This window comes from Bos taurus, chromosome 4, assembly GCF_002263795.3.
Source record: "Bos taurus isolate L1 Dominette 01449 registration number 42190680 breed Hereford chromosome 4, ARS-UCD2.0, whole genome shotgun sequence".
Lineage (NCBI taxonomy): Eukaryota > Metazoa > Chordata > Mammalia > Artiodactyla > Bovidae > Bos > Bos taurus.
The window spans coordinates 66,781,584-66,804,030 of NC_037331.1; the positions used below are offsets into that span (position 1 = coordinate 66,781,584).

Below are 22,447 nucleotides of genomic sequence, written 5' to 3' on the forward strand. Positions count from 1 at the left end.
TGCTGCCATCTTGGGAAAATCTTTCCTGGCTAACTCACACCAGTTTAGGTATGGTTTCCTAGCCTCTCTATAAACTTTATAAAGGCCTGAGTTAGGGCCATGATCTTGTTAGGACTGATATTGTTGGTTGGCCTTTGCAATCTCTAGATGTGAGCTCCTTGGGGAAAGAGCTCCTGTCTTCTTACCTCTGTTGTCCTAGCAACAAACAGCCTATCTTATATACAGCTCAGCTTCCATCGAAGTAATACAGTTTTTGAAAGACAGCTCTGCTAATGGCCTACATTCCCTTTCTGGACTTACTGAAATTTCAAAAGGGGGTCTTCATGGCAACATAGGCAGTGTTGATGGCTCACACCTTGGTCCTTTATGCTTCAACACCATGGGACAAAACATGCTGTCCTTCCAGTTTTCTGAATCTCCAAAGAGTAAAGAATGAAACCCAAGGAACAACCATGACTTGTTGTCAGTGATTCTGCTAATCAAGTTCCTGTACATTCTCAGGCCAAGGGGTGAATGTGTGAACCAACATAAGCTACTCAGATGCTCTGAGCCTGGACCTTGCAAGCTGAGGAGAAAACTGTTAAGAGAAATGGTTAGAGTTGATTCACATGAATGGCAGAGCCTAAGAGCTACAACAAAAATATTTGCTAATAGGCATTAAGAACTCACTATGTGCCAAGAATTGTTCTAAGCACTTTCTTCATGTATATTAACCCATTCAATGCTCATGACTACCCCATAGGTAAAATCCATCACACCCATTTCCAAAAGGCAAACTGAAATACAGAGAAGCAGGATATAAAAGCAGGCTATCATATCCTGGAGCTTGGACCCCAACTACACACTTCACTGCTCAGAGGTGCATTCGTCCTATTTCCTGGGTCCCTGAAGATAACTGATTCACAGATCCTTCCCAAAGCCCCTTGTTTAGCTCTTTTTTTTCCATTCAGGGAATTTCTCCATATCTTTCCAATCATTTCCTTCACCACCCCTCCTACTTTTTCCCTCTAAATTTAGCCAGTTTTGATTCTGTTGCTCACAACAGAATCCTAAGTGATATTTCCATCAAATCCCAGTCTCAAGGGCTGGAGCCAAGGTGGCTGTGAGGTTAACAAAGCTCCACAGGAAATTCTGATACACACCTAAGATGGGAAACAATGACTTTCCCAATGATGTTCCCAAACATGGAAGGGATTAACACCTTCCTAGGACTTCTACATGGATTTTGATCCACTCTGACAGTAGCCTTCGAAGAGCCCCCAAAGCCTAGCCATGGCCATTTCTCTCCTCTAACTAGCCCAGATCACCCTCCCAGGAGCTCACTTTGGCCCACTCTTCCTTGCTGCTGCTTCTCTGACACTGATTCCCTGGCTCTACGTGTGGGCTCCCAACACCCACTTTCAGCCCTGCTTGTATGGACAAAGCAATTGGGTGTATTGCTCTAACTCTGCTCTCTTACCTGGGGCTTGGTACTCATACTCTGCCATCCTGAAGCCACAGCTCCAGGAATAATAACTTTCCTCCCATCAAACCGAATGCCATGGAGGCCACACAGGCCAGGTTGGCTGGCCAGCCTCTGACCAGGGCAAGAAAATAAAACGTAAAGGGCTTACTTGTTTCTTCTCCTGATAACTTCCTACAGACAGGCACTTCATTTTTAAAAATACCATAAAGGTTTGTCAGAGTCTAGGATTCCATCATGGACAGATATTTTATCTTGATATCTAATCTCATGCCCCTCTTGCTTCAAATACACTCTTCCCCTTCCTTTGGTCTTCAGGGCAGATAAGAACCTGAGAATATTCTCCCAAGGAGCAGGTTTCCACTATTAGAAGCCACCTGATTGCCTGTTCTTCCTCACACTAAATAATCCTTGTTCTTTGAATCTTTCCCAACAGATCCTATTTTCCGATCCTTAATTCATCTTCATTACTCTCCTTGGAACTCTCTTTAAATTCTCCACATACCTCTTAGGCTCAAAGAGCTTGAAGTATGCAATTGAACTGAATTAAATCAAGGGAAAACTAACGCTGCTGATAAATTTCTAGGAGGCAAAAAAGATTGGGTGAGTACGCTCATTTAATTCCTCATTCCTGTTAGCAAATTCCTTCCTTCAAAGCCTAATGGTATTTGGGTTAAGTGGTACTATATGTACTTTGGAAAAGGCAAAGAATGTCCATCAGTTTTATTCTTCTTCCCAGAAGTATTTTTTTTTAACTCTCTCCTAGAAAGAAAAAATTCAAATGTAAGTATTCAATCCAAGTATTCAATTGAATGTGCTCAAACTGATGGATAAAATTAACCTACCTGCAGAAAAAGGGAACATAATTTAGGAGATGGTAGAAATTAAAGATTATTTGGCAAAACATTCTCAATATTGTTTGTATTATAACCTTCCTTTGAAGCCTTTTTACACATATTTTTCTTTCCTAATCATTCCTTCCCAGCAAAATTTCAGTACTACAAATAGACTGTATATCTGCTTCTGTTTTATATGTTTATCTGTGCTTCAAAGATTGAAATAGTAAAGATTTTTATGTGCTCCCTCAAGAACCACCCCCCACCTTGGGCCTGATACTGGCTCCATTGAGAACTCATTGTCTGGTGACATCCTCATGGCTTTCAGAATGCTTCTACATTTATTCTTCTACCAGGAAGGTGGGCTATGTATTAATATCTTTGCTCCTTTTTATGGATGAGAAAGCTGTGGTTTGGAGTGATAAGTTAATCTGCTCCCAGGGCTACCCAGGGCTAGCAGCAGATTCGAGGTTGAAACCCAGCTGCTGCTTTCAGGTCCAGTATTCATTTTGCTCTATGGTGATGATGCCATAAAATCTAAAAGCCTTTTCTCAATTATTTAAAAAAATTATTTAATTCAGCACTTCTAAAAAACAGCACTTCTGAAATTTCCCCCAAACAATTCCCAATATGGTAATAAATAAGAGTGAAAGTGCCTTATTCATGTTTGTCCTTGCTTTCACATTCTTTTTCTGACAAATTATTCCATGTTAAAAATCCTTGAGCTTACAGTGCTTCCAGCAGCTCTGACATTGAGCCACACTCCTGCCTTTCAGGACTGCGTACCCCAGAGATTGTTTTTGTTCCCTGGGTCAGAGCTTGGCCAGACATTGCTCTTCTTGCACAAATAAACTTAGTCTTTATTTCTGACATTTAATTATGAAATTTTTCATATAGACAGAAATGCTGAAAAAAGTTAACAGCCAACACCCATATATGCACTATTTAAATTCTATAATATGTGCTATATATATGTGCTTTATGATATATCTGTTTATTCATCCCTATATCCATCCACTAATCCAAATTTGGTGGGGGGGTGTATTTCATAGTAAGTTGCAGACACAGCACTCTTTCCCCCAAATGGTTTGGGCCTGAAATTAAAGAAGGTGAGCTTAGTTTACATGTTCAGATGGTGTTCCCAAATAAAGAGATTGTACACACCTTTTAAATTTCCTGCTTATGGAGCGCTGGGCCACCTTTTTAAACAGGCTACCATTTCTTAACAGGGAAGAAGTGGCCGTGAGGAAGCAGGTGAAAGAACAACTTCTTATTGGAAATGCCTGGGCTTCTTTCACCAATAGACAAGTGTTAAACATGAAGGTCAAAATGTTTCTCATAATGACTTGGGGTCAAATCCATCCTAAACTACAGAACTAAAGTTCTTCTTCTGGCTAACATTTATACAAGTGCTTGGGAAATGGTAGAAATTAAAGACCAATACTTCCCACAGATAAATGTCACTGTTCTGAGTGCTTTGCCTGTATTAACTCTTCAAAGTTGTTTCTAATACAAGACTAGGGGTCACGAAACTTTTTCTGGCAAGAATAAGATAGTAACTATGTTAGGCTTTGAGGACCATACAATCTGTCTCCAGGACTCAACATGGAAGCATAAAAGCAGTCACAGATAATACATAAAGGAATGAGCATTGCTGTGTTCTAATAAAACTTTATTTACAAAAATAGCTGGTAGACAATTGTTTGCCAATGGCTATTCTAGACTAACACACATTGGAGTCCATTCTCAAAAATCATTTTCAGGACATCTTATAGTTAGCTCAAAACTCAGGGCATTTGCCAATGCCTCAAACGGCCTTTTTATTTAATGGTGGTCAAATCATCTATTTGTGTTCACGTCCTGCTCTCTCTTACTGTACAGGGAGGAAAGAATCATTAAGTTTTAATCTATGGTCTACTGATGCCAACTTGAAAAATCAAAGTGAAGGAAGACAGCAAACGGTTGAATTATACTGTTAAACAATCAAAGAATACTGAAACCCTAAGGGACCTGATCTGCATCCTTGAATTGAAAGGTGCTGCTGCACCATCATTAAACATGGTCTTTGAGAGTCATGGAACTTGGAGGATCACAGCAGAGCAGAGGGACAACCAGAAAAGTGTAATTATAGACGCAGTAGAAATACCCAGGGAGATACAAGAACAATTCGTCAAACAACTGATGTGTAATTACCTAGGAGGACACAAGGTCTGGATGGTAACCAGCATGCCTTTGTGGGGCTGTGCCAAGGATATTTAATTTCCTCCCACAGTAGATGGGGAGATGACACTGGCCCTGTAAACAGGAAGAAGAAAGAGATACTATCACGAAAGCAAAGCTGGCTATTCTTGCCAACCAGACAGGGAGATATGGCATACTGAGAGCTAATTCCAAGACTGTGGCTTGTCAGAGGACACAGCCAAAGATGATTGATTATCAATGGTGCCAATCAAGCTGGGAACAACAAAAGGAGTGGTAGACTGAGGCAAAGAGGCACGGCCCAGACAGCATCAGCACTGGACTGGCTTTCACTGGTAAATGAGTTGCCTACAATTCTGAATTGAGAGCTACTCAATGAGCACACAGATGATTCACTGAGTGAAGTGACTAGCACTTGGAAAACAGAAATATATTTCAAAGTACTCCTGACATAATGATAATGGATTTATTACTTTTATTAATTCAAAGGTTCATTGAAAGGAAGAGTAAATTTAGCTTGGATTTGTACACATATACTAGGTAAGCCTTTGACTATGTGGATCACAACAAACTGTGGAAAATTCTTAAAGAGATGGGAATATCAGACCACCTGACCTCCCTCCTGAGAAATCTGTATGAAGGTCAAGAAACAACAGTTAGAACTGGACATGGAACAACAGACTGGTTCCAAATAGGGAAAGGAGTACATCAAGGCTGTATATTGTCACCCTGCTTATTTAACTTATATGCAGAATACATCATGAGAAACGCTGGGCTGGATGAAACACAGCTGGAATCAAGACTGCTGGGAGAAATATCAATAACCTCAGATATGCAGATGACACCACCCTTATGGCAGAAAGTGAAGAGGAACTCAAAAGCCTCTTGATGAAGGTGAAAGTGGAGAGTGAAAAAGTTGGCTTAAAGCTTAACATTCAGAAAATGAAGATCATGGCATCTGGTCCCATCACTTCATGGCAAATAGATGGGGAAACAATGGAAACAGTGAGAGACTTTATTTTTTGGGGCTCCAAAATCACTGCAGATGGTGATTGCAGCCATGAAATTAAAGACGCTTGCTCCTTGGAAGAAAAGCTATGACAGCCTATTAAAAAGCAGAGACATTACTTTGTCAACAAAGGTTCGTCTAGTCAAAGCTATGGTTCTTCCAGTAGTCATGGAGTTGCAAAGAGTCAGACACAACTGAGCGACTGAACTGAGCTGAGCAAGGTAAGGAAAACATCAAAGAAGAACTGGAGTTCATAAGAATGTATATTGAATATGGATGAACATAAGTACAAATCACCTGACTAGAACTGAATTTGAACATTTTTGTTAATTAGTCATACAAACATAAGACTGAGGAGAATAGCTTTTTGGGAAAGGAGTGGTGGATGTAGAAAACCAGGTTAAATTAAGCACTGACCATTCCCCTAACAAAGATTCATACTTGGCCCCTGCAACAGATGAGGGCATGGGAAAGCTAGACATAGCAAAGAAGAGAGGCAAAGGCAAAATATTTTTAACGAATGGAAAATAACATCAAGGAGGAAGTACATCCAGAAAAGAAAAGGCATCCAGGGGATGACTTGGCACTGACTTTGAAGTTCATGAAAAGTCTAGTCCAGTGCTGGGCAAACAGTAAACGTCACCAGGAGAGAAAGCATCTTGATTCTTCTATCTGCTCCAGGGTACAGGGAAAGCAGCATGAAACAGAAAGTAGAGAGAGTGACTCACTTGAAAAATTGCACACACCCCAATATTTCTGGCAGCACTATTTACAGTAGCCAACCCATGGGAACAACCTAAATGTCTATTGACAGATGAACGGATAAAGAAGATCTGGTACATACATAAATGGAAGGTACTTAGCCATAAAAAGAATGAAATGATGCCATTGCAGCAACATGGAGGGATCTAGAGATTATCATATTAAATACAAAGTGAAGTAAGTCAAAAAGATAAAGACAAATACCGTATATTACTTATATATGGAATCTAAAATAATGATAAAAATGAACTTATTTACAAAACAGAAACTGACTCACAGATATAGAAATAAAACTATGGTTACCTAAGGGGAAAGCAAGGGAGGAATAAATTAGAAGCTTGGGATTAACAGAGGCATACTACTATATATAAAACAGATAAACAACAAGGATTTACTGTATAGCACAAGAACTATATTCAATATCTTTTAATGACCTATAATGGAAAAGACTCTGAAAAAGAATATATATATTACATATTTGTAAAATGGAATAACTTTGCTATACTCCAGAAACTAGCACAACATTATAAATCAACTATGCTTCAATTAAAAACAAAAAAGAAAGTAGAGGAAGTGAGAACAATGGCTCCAGCAGCGGTCCTCACACTTGAGCAAACATCAGGATGACCAGCAGGGTTTGTTAAGACCCAGACCGTTGGTCTGGGGTGGGCCAGAAGAATCCGCATTTCTGACAGGTTCCCTGGTGATGCTGCTGCTGCTGCTGCTGGTCTTGGGACCACACTTTCAAAATCACTGGGTTAGAAGCCAAGTCCTGGATTTGGACCATCTGAGACTGACTGGCTCTGCCCTTCCTGCGCTCTTTGTCTCATTTCCTCTTGTAAAATGAGACAGATAACAATCGCATGGCACTATTATGAGAAATTACGTATGTGAAACTTTTCAACCCAGCGCTCGGTGTGCAGTAAGTCACTCATATGTGTTAGCACTCATTACTATGGAAAGATGGACAGCAGTAAATAATTAGGCAATATCCCGTATAGTCGCCACAGTCAAATCTGCACAGTCTGAGACAGTGCCATCCGTGTGTTTTTCTTTTTTTTCCCCAAACATCTCACTGCTTAATGAGTCAAATGTGAAGCATGTCTTTAAAATCTCACTTGTGCATCCAGCGCTATGTACCTATCCCAGACGGTCCTGGCCACACCTGAAATTTTGATGGGCCTGACCTCTGAGTCACACAGCAGACATGCCATCTAGACAGCTATTGGTATGGGGGCATTACCTCATAACCACCATGCCCTCAGTCTGGACCACCCCTCTCCTGCCCCCATCTGTGAGTGATGGTATCTTGGGTTATAGCTATCACAGACTAAGTGAAGATGACAGAATCCATGATGCTGTCAGTTATTCCTTTATAAAAAACAAAACAAAGCACTAACTACACAATGTGGGCTTCCTAGGTGGTGCTGGTGGTAAAAGAATCTGCCTGCCAATGAAGGAGATATAAGAAATGTGCATTTAATCCCTGGGTTGGGAAAATTTCCTGGAGGAGGACATGGCAACCCACTCCAGAATCCTTGCCTGGAGAATCCTATGGGCAGAGGAGCCTGGTGAGCTACAGTTCATGGGGTCGTAGAGTCAGATACAAATGAAGTGACTTAGCATGCATGCACACAATGTAGTAACTCATCTCTACTAGTAGCTTCTCAGGGTTACCCTGATGGCTCAGCAGTGAAGAATCTGCCTGCAATGCAGATGCAGGTTTGATCCCTCGGTTGGGAAGATCCCCTGGAGAAGGAAACAGCAATCCACTCTGGTATTCTGGCCTGGGAAATCCCATGGACAGAGAAGCCTGGCCAACACAGTCCACGGGTTTGCAAAAGAGCTGGACATGACTCAAGGACTAAAACAAGTAACTCCTTAAGAAATGTTACAAATTATCAATCACTGTTAACTCTCCTTCATTTTCCTTATTCTGTTTTAAGGGAAAAAACCTTCCACTTTTGCCTCAGTTCATACCCACCTTACATGGATGTTCCTTGGCAGCCCTCTCCAAGTTTAGTCATCTGTCCCCTCGACTCAGAGCTCCTGAGCCTCTAAATTCTATAGCAGCTTGTCCTCAAGAGCCCTTATCCTCTGCTCACGCCATCACCTTGGAAATGAATAAATATTTTCTAGGTGCAAATGTGCAAAGTCTATGCCCTATTAGAAGAAATTCAAAATATTCCAAAGAGTAAATTTGGAAGGAAGGTCATGTATTTTGGTAGACAGCATCACTTGCTAATAAAAAAGAAGCTTTTTATTTAAAGAAGTGCAAAACTCTTAGTTCTAACTTTAGAAAACAATAAAACTCATATTTCTAAAAAATTTTTAAACATTAGTTTTATGAGAAGGTTTTCCCCCTTTACAACAGTGGGTCTACAAGCCAAGCAGGATAAAATCACATCAAGCAAAAAGCTTTACTGTGTTAGGGAGTGAGATGAAAGTCTGAAAGGAATAATGATGGCAAGCGCCCTTTATTCTAGGTTGTGTCAATATTAAGGAGGGAAAAAGAGACTGGTGGAGAAAGTCTAGGATGAAAAAAAGAGAAATATTTCTGATCAGGGAAGGAATAGCCTTCTGATTACTACACATAAAGCCAATTAAAAGGTAATGGGATTGGTTTTTGTTTGTGGCTTATAGAATCAATCTCATTACATTAAAGACATAGCTTATCTTGATGTCTTGAAGCAGTAGACTTTTCTTGTTTGCTCTGATGTACATTTGCTCAAAAACACTTATTTTCAATGAATAGAAGAAGAAAGTGGGGAGGATGGTAGAATATTAGAAAACCTCTCTGAGTTTATTTTAAACCTGTGATTTGAAATGTACTGAGTTAGTTGAGTGGAGCAGGCAATGGCACCCCACTCCAGTACTCTTGCCTGGAAAAATCCCATGGACAAGAGGAGCCTGGTGGGCTGCAGTCCATGGGGTCGCTGAGGGTCGGACACGACTGAGCGACTTCACTTTCATTTTTCACTTGCATGCATTGGAGAAGGAAATGGCAACCCACTCCAGTGTTCTTGCCTGGAGAATCCCAGGGACGGGGGAGCCTGGTGGGCTGCCGGCTATGGGGTCGCACAGAGTTAGACACGACTGCAGCGATGCAGCAGCAGCAGCAGCAGAGTTAGCTGAGAATGATACAGCCAATCAACATGGCTGGTTAAGATCTTCCAGACATGCCCAGGACAAGACAAATACCTAAAGCGACAAGATTGTGAGACTGTGAAATCTAGGCATGGTGAACCAAATTTTAAAAAGTTTAATGATGAAATGCTTTTGCAGGCTTAAAACAACAGTTTTCACAAATAAAGTAGAAGAGATTAAATGGGTAGCTGTTTACAAACACCAAAAACTAGAGAAAATGCACAGAAAAGGAGAAGGGGCACAAAAGGTAATATTTAAAAAGTGAGTACTAATCACTAGGAGGTAAAATAAGGGATTACTGCTAAAAATTTAAGATAGATCACTATCCTCTGTATTTGGCTTAACTTCTGATAATCAAGAAAAAAAAAAAAACTGGTTCTGATCATAAATGCTAAAAACCTCAGTTCTAGAATTCACTGTTGCATTAAAATATTTTTTCCAAAATAAATTATTCTATGGTAAGGGAGAGGGGGAGTAAAGCTGCATAAAATGGAGAACAATTTAAAATGATAGTATGTAATTTATTTCCCTTTTTTGAAATTGCCTTTTAGAATCCCATATTCACTACAGCAATTTCAAAAAAGAATGACATGACACCAAATCATTTACAGTCACAAAAGAATTTCTGCATATTTTGTATTCTTTATTTAATTCTGAGGAACTTGACTTTAGTCATACAAGTAAATCTTAACATTTTGGCCTTTTGGAAAAGTCAAAAAGAAATTTAGAATGTTGCAGGAAAAAATATTAGTCTGTACTTACGTAAGAACGTTAACAACAGCCAAAAGTCCAACTGACTCCCCTAATAACAGCATGGAGTAAATCTGATATGCTATTAGTAACAGTTTGAGAGTTCAAAATTCCTTAAGATAGCAGTCTCTTTTTTTCATCATTTTACCATATATTTACTGACTGCCCACTGCTGCTTGGCTCTGGGCTCAATACTAGGGAAGTACCCATGATTAAGACTAGTGATGTCTCTGGTTTTTGTATTCTTCTGAGAAAGATGTACAGACAACAAGGAAACAATTAAATATGATCAAAAGTGTATTAGAGATTGTATTAACTATATAAACAAAACAAACAGGGTGATATGAGAGAGATCTGTAGGTACTAATTTTTAGGGGGCTCAAGAAGGGCTTCAGTTATTAGATAAAGTTTGATCTGAAATCTGGACATGTAGAAAACTCAAGGACAAGAATTTCAGGCAAAGGGCAAATGCAAAGGCCCTGTGGCAGGGGCACTGTGGTCTGTTTGATGGATGGGAGCAAGAACTAATGGGGCTGCAAGGCAGTGCGCTCAGAGAATCGTGGTACAGACAGGACTGTGAGGAAGGCAGCAGCCACACCAGGGCGCATAGGCAGGGTGAGGTCTTCCTTTTAAGAGTGAAGGGAAGCTATTGGATTTATACCTAACAGTGATGGTTTGGGCTTCTGTTTGAAGAATGGTGTGTGTGTGTGTGTTTGTGTGTGTGTCTGTGTATCAGCAAGAGTGCCAACAGTGGAAGCAGGGATATGAAACTGGAGGCTGCTGAGTGGCAATAATCCAGGTAAGAGGGATTTCTCTGGTGGTCCTGTGGCTTAGACCCTGTGCTCCCAATGCAGTGGGCTGGGGTTTGACCCCTGTTCACTTTCTCTTTTCACTTTGATGCATTGGAGAAGGAAATGGCAACCCACTCCAGTGTTCTTGCCTGGAGAATCCCAGGGACGGGGGAGCCTGGTGGGCTGCCGTCTATAGGGTCGTACAGAGTCAGACACGACTGAAGCGACTTAGCAGCAGCAGCAGCAGGGAACTAGATCCCACATGCCACAACTAAGAGTCTGCATACTGCAGCCTAGACCCAGTGCAGCCAAATGAATAGATTTAAAAAATAATCCAGGTAAGAAACGATGATGAGCCAAACCACAGGGTAGTCCTGGCGACAGAGAACAGTGACAAATGCCAAATATATTTGGAGGCAAAATCGAAACTTGCTATGAGAAAAGGGTGAATGTGGGAAAAATAGGCATTCAGGTCTCTGAAGTTAGGTGTCGTTTAACGGAGTGGGGTCCAAGGACAAAGTTGTTCTTGTTCAAAGTTATTCTTTGTCCTTGTTCCAAGTTCTCCTTTGAACACTAGACTAGAGATGACCTGTAGGACATTTACTTGAAAAGATCATGTAGGCAGATGGAGCGAGGTGTTTGGAGCCCACAGGAGAGGTCTCAGCTAGAGACACACATTTGAGAGTCAATATTCTGCACAATTTCTGGCAGACCACCCAGGTACCCGTTTGGTAATTAAAAAATGCTTAGGAGATGACTGGTTGACAATTGACAGAAAGGGGAAGTGAAATTTTGCATCCTGGAAGATGTTTTGCATCTCTTGGCATGGAACACTCAGAAAATGCTGGTAGAGAAGGCCAGGTGCTGGGCTGCTCAATAAATATTAATTTACTGCAATAAATCTCAAGAAAGCAATGGACTGTTATTTCAGTAACTAACCTTACCCGACTCAATCAGTGCCACAGCTGTCGTTCAGCTTGTACTCTGTCCCTTATCCTCAGTATCTTTTTACCTTGAGGCTCAATCCCTGACCCAGGCACCTTGCTTTGTTCTTGAGCACTGCCTTTCTTGCTTTCACATCCAGCAAATACTGTCCTTGCTCTGACTCTGTCCCTAATGACTCTCTCAGAACTTGCTCTTCACAGATTTCTGAATCTGCCATGAGTCAACACTGAGTATCCACAGTGTGCAGGCACCATTCTAGATGCTTGACGCATAGATCCCACTTATAACACCCTGCAAAGTAGCTGTTTGCCCTGGGGGTAGACCTGATCCCTTGGAGAAGAGTAGGTGCTTGGCTCTAACTCAAGTAGCTAGAAAGTGGTAGAACAAGGATTGCAGACAAGTTCAAGTGACTGTGCAGCCAGGCTCCCCTTCCTGCGTTTGCAAAGCTTACTGGATTTCGCCTGTTCAATCAGTCTGTACCCTTGATCTGCTACTTCTCCAACAAAGTCCACTAGGTGGTCAGTATTCATCGAGAGCCACCAAGCATGCAAGTCAGGTTGGCCTGTGTCTGTAACCCTTGAACAACAGTGTTCCATGACTTGGTAACTGCAGACTCGCTTGGTGCTCTAATGTGGAATTTATCACATTCAGTGGGAGGACCCAGACCTGAGAGAGGCCCACAGCCTGGGAGGTTATTAGTCATCAGAGAAACAAAAGAGATGGAGTGTGTTGGAGCAACATGGCCGGTGTGGCATGCCAGGGACAAGGTGGCTGACAGGAGAAGGGTTTTCAAAGGAAACAGCTTTTATGGCTTCATGTAAATATGTTAATAAAAATTCAGTCTCTCTGGCCACACACTCAAGCTGAAAGGCTTTCTGTCTTCATTAGGCACGCCCCCTGAGCACACAGGTGTACAACAAGGCACAGAGCTGTCTGCTCAAACATCCTCTGCAGCAGAAGCAATGGCTTCCCCAGCATCCAAGAGGGGCCTTCACTAGGAGGAGGCCAAGTCCTGGGAGACTGAGCAATGTGTGCAGGAATTATTTGCACGGAAGGACAAAGGGCCCTGAAGCTACACTGGCTCTCATTTCAGCAGCACCTGTCGCTCCAGCACTTTCGGCCCTTTATTGCCCGACACCTGCCTGACTGGATGGGCCCCGCGCCACCTGCTGAGGAAATAGAGCCCATGAACGTCCATTTCATGTTAGGTTTCTTGGCAGAAATGAGATACGGAATTCCTAGGGGCAAAGTTACCTAGGAATCCAGCATCCACCAGACATAACTTATTAATGAATCAGATTGATAAATGTCAAAAGGTGAAAAGCTTGGTTTAGAAGACAAGAGAGAAGGAAGAAAACGGCTGCATGTGAGCCATATCCTTCAGTCATAGCAGATGGTGGTGGCTCGTGGCACACAGTTCTGCTCTGCTAAGGCCTCTGGGGCACTCCCTTCTGATGCAAGTGTGACATTAAAGAAACAGGCAGTGGCCCCTCGGCCCACTGGATATCTGAAGAGTTTAAGCAGAACTCTGTGAAGAGCCTTCATGAAGCTAATCTGAATCCACTCATCTCCACTGCTAACCTTCTACCTGGCTTATAGGATGATGGACATGATTCCAAGATTTTGAGAAACAAAGAAGTGCTTGGACTCTTTCTTTCTTTCTATTCTCTCTTTCTTTCTCTCTTTTATACCCCAAAACACAGATAATATCTTAAATATACCTTTAACTACATGCAATTAATAAAATCTCAAGATACCAATAGCCAAGTTCTTTGCTGTATTCCCAACACTTAGATGAAAGTCAGAACAGAGTAGGCTCCCTCTATATTATATATAATACACACATATAAAATAAATGAACAAATGAACATTTACTATCTCCTTGGGTTACGAGTTCTGGTGCCAGACTTTGCAAGTAGACTTTTTATTAATAACTCTAGGAAGAGACTGTGCACTTCCCCAATGGCTCAGTGGGTAAAGAATCTGCCTACAATGCAGGAGACACAGAAGACTAGCGTTCAATCCCTGGGTCAGGAAGATCTCCTGGAGGAGGGCATAGCAACCAATTCCAGTATTCTTGCCTGGAGAATTCCATGGACAGAGAAACCTGGTGGGCTACAGTCCTGAAGGTCACAAAGAGCCGGTGCAACTGAGAGAGTGAGGAAGAGACTTCCGTTGAATTCTAATTTCACAAACATTCTTTTCATAGAGACATTGAAAGTTCTCTAACTCCCTATACATGGTTATATTTTTTTCTGATGGCAAAATACTAAGTATAAAGTATAAACTTTATATGAAGTATAAAGTATACTATAAAGTAGTAGTATAAAGTATAAGGTAGGACTGAAGGAATTTTTAATAACTTGTTTCTTAATGCCCACCCAAAATACCCTAATTAAAACTTCTCATTAAAAATTTTGTTATTTATCGCAATCTTCTCTTATTTGGATATTATTGAAAAACCAAGGGACATCAGTCAGCAGGGTAAGTGACAGACAAGACCATACCACCAAATAAAGATCTGACCTCATTCTGAATTTTTCCTTTCAGATCAAATATTTTCTCCTCCCAAGTGATACTCCTGGGATGAGAATATTCACTCTATTAAAATTCAGACTACTCGATGAACTTCAGTGCCTTTCCACAGAAGTAAGACTTCCCGTAGAAGCATTTATGAAACAGTAGTAAGTTGGCTCTGGTTGTGGGTACATATGTACCTAAGTCTTTGAGACAGATTAAAAAAACAGATCTAGTCAGTCTGCCATAAAGTCCTGATGTCAAGGATGACTCTCAAGGTTATTGGAATTAAGAGTCTTCCCCCCTGATCAGGCAGATGTGAAGCTTTAAAAGAAATTTGCTACTCTGTATTTAAGCAAAATCATACTAAGAAAACCAAGCAAGGACCCATAGACCTTTGTTTGAAGGATTTTAGTCTGGCTATTAAAGCAACTGGTCAACATAAAACCAGAAAACAGAGCCTTCATCTTGCCTTTCCAATCTTGCTGGCATCCAGATGATAAGAGAACTGACAAGTAAAAGCGGGCCAGGGAAAGTTCTATGGCTAGGAAGCATTTTTATGAGTCAATATATTTTTAAGCTTATCTCCAAGAATAAAAACCCAGTCACTCTTCTCATAGGGATTTTTTTTTAATATGACAAAGCATAGGGGTTTGCTAAATATGGGTGTTGAGAGTGTCCAGATATTTATCATTCTCTGCATTTTCTCTGCTGGAAGCATTTCAAAATAAAAAAAGCAATAAAAGTATCAAATTGCAGGAGCAAAGAAAAAACAGAATACACATTTTGGGGAGTTTACAAAAAGATGCTTAATTTACCTCTGCAGTGGTGAAAAATGTAAGACTTCTTATTACAAGTTAGTATTTTTCAAATAACACGATTTCAAAATATAGATTATTTAGATGTTAAATCTGATGACATTTAAACATTAATAGAAATCAACTCTCAGTAACTTTGAAGGCTCTCCAATATGAACATAGTGCTGACCATTCATCATATTTAATGAGGTGTATTGGAAATAGCTGAGTACTGACCTCCCCAGGACAAATGATCCTCTTGGGACGAGGGGCCTCTTGCTGTAACTGATACACTGCCAAACAGAAAAAGAGAGAATTATAATTAAAAAAAAAAAACCAGCACATACCAACATGGCTTCAAATAGCTCAACCTAACTACCTTTCAAGAACTGCAAATTTCTCAGCCAAAAAACAAATTATTTTTAGACAGAATAAAGTCAGATCATTTATATGGAAATGAGTCACAATGAATATAAACTGGCAAAATTGATTTTTTAAAATTCTCATAAGGACAATTTAGTTGCATAATTGTTACTGGCATTGTTCATGTTATAGCTTTCTTGGAAGACTAGATAAGACTAAAATTCTTTTGACAATTTTAAAGATGAAATTCTACTTGTGAGTACCTAAGTAGTAAGATCACATAATGGGATCCCTCCGTCTCAATGCTGATGAGAATACCAGGGAAAGAATGGCCTTAGAAGACAAGTGGCATTCTCTGAAATGTTAGTTATAGACAAAGATACAATTGATTCTGTGAGTGAATGAGGCCCCAAGTCATTTCTTTTTTCATGAGTTCCATTTTTGCCCTGCCCATCACCATGGATTCTTAGCTCCTTGACTATTTTCCAACCATTGTCATTCCTTTTTCTTGGGCCCTTCAGTATCTTAAATATAACAACTCTCTTATATCCTGTATAAAAGACAGACTTTCAGGCTGAGGCATGGAGGAAAGCAGGTAATTGTATACAGAAATATAATTTATCAGACTATTATTTGTGATTTATTAAACTATGATGAGTGGCTTTCTGCCGCTTAGCTAGTTTGGTTACTTTTCTTAAGAGGAAAAGCTGTGCATGTACCTTAAAGTTTTACTTTCACGGAAATGGGAGCTGAAAATAAACCTACTTGATGTTATCTTCAGAGTCGTGAAGAGGGAATAATTAATGTTGAGTAAATCTATGAATCATATCATAAATACATCTACAAAAGGTTAAAAATTCAATTGTATAAAGTCTTTCTAGAAAATGTAATAAGAGAAGTGAAAATGTCTGGCTTACTCTTAGGTCTAAAAATAAAAAAAGAAATTTTAATTGAAAGACAGATAGTCATGTGGAAACAGAGGTAGAAATGATGGAACTTATTTTGTATCGATGGCTCCCCAAAGCATTCAGCTCAAAATGGTTATTTTCTTACCTAATTAAGGGTAGACCACTCAGCTTTCTCATTGAGAAAAAATCATCTAACTCTCATAAAGATGGTTTTAATTCATCCCATTTCTAAGCTTAGGTTGCCCATACTAATGATGGTGCCTGTGACACTTAATAGTAACTATAGCCATGTGTAAGGGACAGGGCAGAGAAGGCTTCTCGTACAGGAGGAAACATGAGGAAGAATTGGCTAAAGATAGAGAAACAGTTTTGGACACTCTATTGACAATCCCAGTAAAGTCCACACTCTCCTTAAATCATGAGAGAGCCTTCATGGAATCCTTTATTCCTCTCAGATCAACCCCAACACCAACTAGCTGGTTTTCAGCAGGGTTTTGCTGTTAATGAGTGTAAAGGGAACCAAACGGGGCATCTCTTAGAATCACAGAGCTCACGAGCAATTATAGAACCCATGTCCAGAGAATCTTATCTCCTCTTATCTGCCTATCACCAGCGCCCTTTGAAGCCAGCAGTTATATGTGGGGGGCATGGCTGGGACGGTTTTGTGAACACCATTTTTAATGCCTCCCTTGAAGGTAGAGAAGGAAGTACAGCTGTTATAAGAGAGAAGCATTTTTAGCTATGTGTACCTTTGTAATTCATATCAGCAAACATTTGAACACCAGCTATAAAACAGATACCACAGTCAGCATTACCTGGAAGCTTTAGCGATGAATGGAGGGGAAGGGAGAAGAGAAGGGAACCAGCATATCAAGTGCCTGTTACATGCCAGGAACAATGTTTTATTGAATCCTCTCAAGAGCTCAGAAGAAAGAACATATCATTATCATTCTCAATTTTATATGAAGAAATAAGTGCCTAGAAGGGAAATATCTGCCCCAGGGCATCAAGCTAAAATGGATCCTTTTGACTCCAAAGCCCTGGTTTGTTTTTCTGTGCCTCAGGGCCTTTGCACTTGCTACTCCATCCACCTGGACTGCCTTTTCCCAAGACGTTTAGATGGCTCCCTCCCCGCTCCTTCATTCAGGTCTTCCCTGACGTGCTCAGCTTGGATAAAATTCCACATCATCATCCCACTCTGCTCCCTTTTACACCATTTCATGTTTCTTCACGGTACTCATCACCATCAACACAGTGTATTTGTCTACTTTGAGTGCTGTCTCCCTTAACTAAAGTATAAGCTCTTTGGGGGCAGGGACTGTCCACAGTGGGATTCTCAGTGCTTTGAACCGGGTTTGGCACATGTAAAGTGAAAGTGAGAGTGTTAGTTGCTCAGTCATGTCTGACTCTTTGTGACCCCATGGACTGTAGCCCACCAGGCTCTCCAGGCTAGGATAATGGAGTGGGTTGCCATTTCCTACTCCAGGGGATCTTCCCGACCCAGTGATCAAACCCACGTCTCTTGCATCTCTTGCAATGGCAGGTGGATGCTTTACCCCAGTGCCATGTGGGAAGCCCAGGGAAACAAAAGAGTATTTTCATTGTATGTAAAGGAGATCTTGAAAGTGTAAGTCAGGACAACACTGGTGGAAATGCAGATGAGAAGGGAGTTGATTGCCAAGGAGGATTGGCAGGGTTTGATTGCAAATGGAATGGAGGAAAGGGCCTGGAAAGATGGAAAGATTGAGATGCTATTAACAGTTATAGAGGTTACAGCAGAGGAAATGTAAGGGACAGTTCCTCTCCTGTGTCAACAAACTACAGCCTATAGCTGTATACTCTAGGGATTCTCTGAGTAAAGAGAAGTGTGGTTGTTCACCAGTCTTACAAATGGAAACAGCCGTTTGTCCTACTCCAGCCAGGAGTAACTTTGAGGGGGGTCCCTGAAAACTCCTCAAGCCAGAGATGCCACCTCTCCTTGCTGGTCCCTGGGCTGCACACATCAGAAATCAATCACCATTTCTCAGTGAGCTACAAGATCTACTGGGTGCTGTTCTAAGCAACAGAAACTGACAAAGCCTGTTAGCCATCTGGATTCTATGTCTCTATAAAGATAATTAGATGACAACCAATTGCAATGGCAGCCATAGGGAAAAAAAATAGGGCCTTAGACTCTATCTTAGCTTCAGTCCCTGTCCCTTCTTCTCAAGACTGGCTGTAACAAAACAAATATCCGTGAGGCACATTTAATGTAACTGAAACATGTCACGTAATCTTGAAAATGTAGTTTCTTGAATTTTTTGTTGTTGTTGAACAAACACACGTCACAAGCAGAATGCAGTAATAAATGTCACTTCTTGGGTGATTTTGTGTACTAAGGGGCAAGAAGATGGAATCTGCTTCTACAGCAATGTTTCAGATCAGTCCCAGGCTCTTCCCCGCCATGGGCCCTTACACACAGAAGAGAACCCTGAGCACTGGAATAGGCTATTTGACTGGGGTGAGGGGATGGTCACTAGGAAACTTGGGGATAGAGAAGAGGAATCCCTGCTCCCCAAGAAATCTGAAGCAGTTTGAGAAATCAAGAGTTCACTGAGAGAACCTTTTTTCTTCAGTAAGAAAACTGAAGAAAAAAGGACTCCCTTGGTAGTCCTGTGGTTAAGAATCTGCCTGGCCAATGCAAGGGACACAGGTTTGATCCTCAGTCCAGGAAAATTCCACATGCCGTGGGGCAACTAAGCCCATGTGCCACAACTCTAGAGGTTGTGATCTGTAGCAAGAGAAGCCACCTCCATGACAAGCCCACACACTGCAGCTAGAGAGTAGCCCCCACTTGCCACAACTAGAGAAAACTGCGTGAAGCAATGAAGACCCAGTGCAGCCAAAAATTATAATTAAAAAAAAAAAAAAACTTGGCTCATCCTCTGGTAACACAATCTTCCCATGGATGCCAAGTGAAAACCATGGCCTGGGTGATGTGAAGCCCAGTCCAGACCCATCAGCTCTTAACAGACCCTGCAGCAATGTCCTCTAACAGCCTCAAGTCCCTTAAGAAGGCATGTGGACCCAGGAGCCAAACCTGGACACTTGGCTGTGACACTGAGCCAGTGCCACCCTGTTCGCCGATGACTTCCCAGTATTCGTAGGAAAGAACTCATGGATATGAGTAACCAATGGTGGGGGCTTCGATGGCCTCTTGGTTCAACCCCACCTCCAGACTGCTGTGTGCAGGCTTTGTCTTGCTAACGAATGTCCAGTCTTGCTTGGGATGAAGTTTTTCTCCTCTTGTCCATGGCACACTGAAAAATCTGAGGATGAAGCTGTGGAGACTTGAATCAGGGGGTCTCAGGCCTAAGTGCATGAGAAGCACCTGTGGAGTGTGATAAATTGCAGATTCTCCACTCTTCTGATTCAGAAATCTGGGGTCAGGCTGAGGAATAGTTATTATAACTACTTTCCTCAGGTAATTCTCATGCAGGGGGTCTGTGGACCAGAATTTGGAGGTTCTACACTTCTCTTTAGAAAAACAGGCACAAGCTGTGACTGCCTTACTTGCTGCCCAGGGGAGTCTCTGGGGAGAGCTGCTGGCCATGGCATCTGCTGCCTAATTGGCACTTGGCCTCTTAAACAATAAAATCTTTCAGAATATACCCATGGTGGTGGGCTTTTAAACTCGTCTGCTTAGGGCATGCACTTCATACAGTTCTGGCTGAAAATTTAGAATGTGGCTTTATTTTATTTTTAAATTAAACTTGAAAATAGTCTTTTTTTTTTTTTTTAATTGAAACCAAATATTTCTCAGTAACTTTGCCAATGTTTTGGGGTATGGTATTGAGTATGAAGGACTACATGTAGATAGACGATACTTTGAGGCAAGATTATTCTTATGGAAGTAAGAGCATTAGCTTCTAAGAAAAATGGGGGAGCAGAAAAGGCAAGAACTTAAGCATGTAGCATCATTGTTCTTTGAGTCAAGATGGAGTTTTCATCCTTGTGGCCCCATAGATCAAAGCACACAGTCTTGTCTAAGGCAAAGACTTAATATGCATTTGTTGAACGAATGAGCAATCTACTTTATATAAAATATCGAGAGAGCTGATTTTAAATCAGACATGCATTGGTTGCCTTCTAGGCATCCACTTCCATCTTTCCCACTCCAACCATATTCCAAAGTTTCCAGTCATGGAGATTACATAGGAGTGAACCCTCTTGAGTTCCAGCCATGTGCCCTGATTGGTTTAGGGCAGTTAGTGTACCCCAACTCTCTGACCATAGTCATGTAGCCAGGGTTGGGGACTCACATCAAATAGGGCTGAGACACAATTTTTTTGGTAATATTTGTTACTTTATGATTTATAGAAAGCACTGCTCTCCTGGGCACATTGACAATGGTGAGTGAGTCAATGAGTGAAGTCGCTCAGTTGTGTCTGACTCTTTGTGACCCCATGGACTGTAGCCTACCAGGCTTCTCCATCCATGGGATTTTCCAGGCAAGAATACTGGAGTGGGTTGCTATTTCCTTCTCCAGGGGATCTTCCCAACCCAGGAATCGAACCTGGGTTTCCTGCATTGCAGGCAGATGCTTTACCCTCTGAGCCACCAGGGAAGCCCCAAATACCCAGGAAAGCAATTACCAAACAAAATTTAATTGCCTCTAACACCAAAGCTGAATTTGGGTGTCAATAGTCTCTCTTTTTTAAAAAACTGAATTTTGTATTGGATTACAGATGATTAACAATGTTGTGATAGTTTCAGGCGGAAAGCAAAGGGACTCAGACTGAAACAAATTCTAATACTTTTGTTTGAAGTAGACTATCTCTTTGCTAGTTGCTTTTGGATGAGAATGTGGTAGCTCTCTGGGGGTTAAAAGAGAAAAGCCTACAAAGCGTGGAGCTAAACCTAGGAAAGCAGAACCAAGAAAGGAAGATATACGCACTGGGCTCCAATAATGTCTTTGAGTTGCTGGACCAAGTCTCGCCTAAAGCCAGTGCCTCTCAACTTTTTGCTTATGTCAATCAATGTGTTTAAGTGGAATATTCTGTTATTTGTATGAAAGAGCATTGCAATTAGCATTAAAACTTAAAAACAGCTTCTTAATGTGGATCATTATGAAGTAGATTCATTTTCTTTTAGGAATAATGTTATAATTGGGACAAAAGCTTCATAATAAGAATCTAGTATCAAATAAGTCAATATTAAAACCAACAATAGGTGATGAATGAAAGAAAAGACACACCTATATACTTCTATAATCACTGTAAACAACCAATTTTTAAATCAAGTCCTATAATGAGGCAAAAATGAACAGCATCCAGCAAATGTATGAGAAATTTCAAAGTACCAAATAATCACTGGAGTTGAAAAATTAATTGTGTGATGGAAAATTATAGACTCCATAAATGATACGTTAATGAGTTTGAATCAACACCTAAAATTAATCTCTCAAAGGATGGTTTGTGAGTATTCCAAAGAGAAACACTTGGTGTTTACCAATAAGTTATTTAAAACCAAACAAATTTCATATTCTGATAGGTTAATTGGATTTTCAGATATGGAAAATGCTATTGTTTTAGCATATTTGTATATTAACATGGACCTCATGAAGTTTTGAAGGCCCTCAATTTCTTCTTATTTATCTTTTAAGACCTTACATGCAGATTTATCCTCTTCTAAAAAGACTTCTGTAATCCCAGGAGGGAGAGGAGTAGTATATTGTTGCTTCAGTCTATTTGCATATTAATTGGTTTACATCTGTCTTTCTTTCTAGGCTGTAAATTTGAGGAAAGCATGGACCACATTTTTAGCTACTGTTGATTCCTAGTGCTTCTCCTAATGCTTATAATGTACGTTTGCTAAAAGACCAAATGAGTAGATGATAAACTTGACAATAAGAAGGAGTAGCATGAGTTGGCAATGAGTATTAGATGAGCTTATAAGTAGTCCAACATCGAAACTCAAAGA

The 22,447-nt window shown here is 40.8% G+C and overlaps 1 protein-coding gene across 1 annotated transcript in view; it reads right to left on the bottom strand.

Moving 5' to 3' along the window:
- The window catches only part of CHN2 (chimerin 2), a 337,298-nt gene that overhangs the window by 147,965 nt on the left and 166,886 nt on the right, over positions 1-22,447 (bottom strand). The window contains exon 3 of the mRNA XM_005205489.3: positions 15,453-15,508. Within this exon, the coding sequence (XP_005205546.1) occupies positions 15,453-15,508 (56 nt within the window). The remainder of the gene's footprint in view (positions 1-15,452; positions 15,509-22,447) is intronic.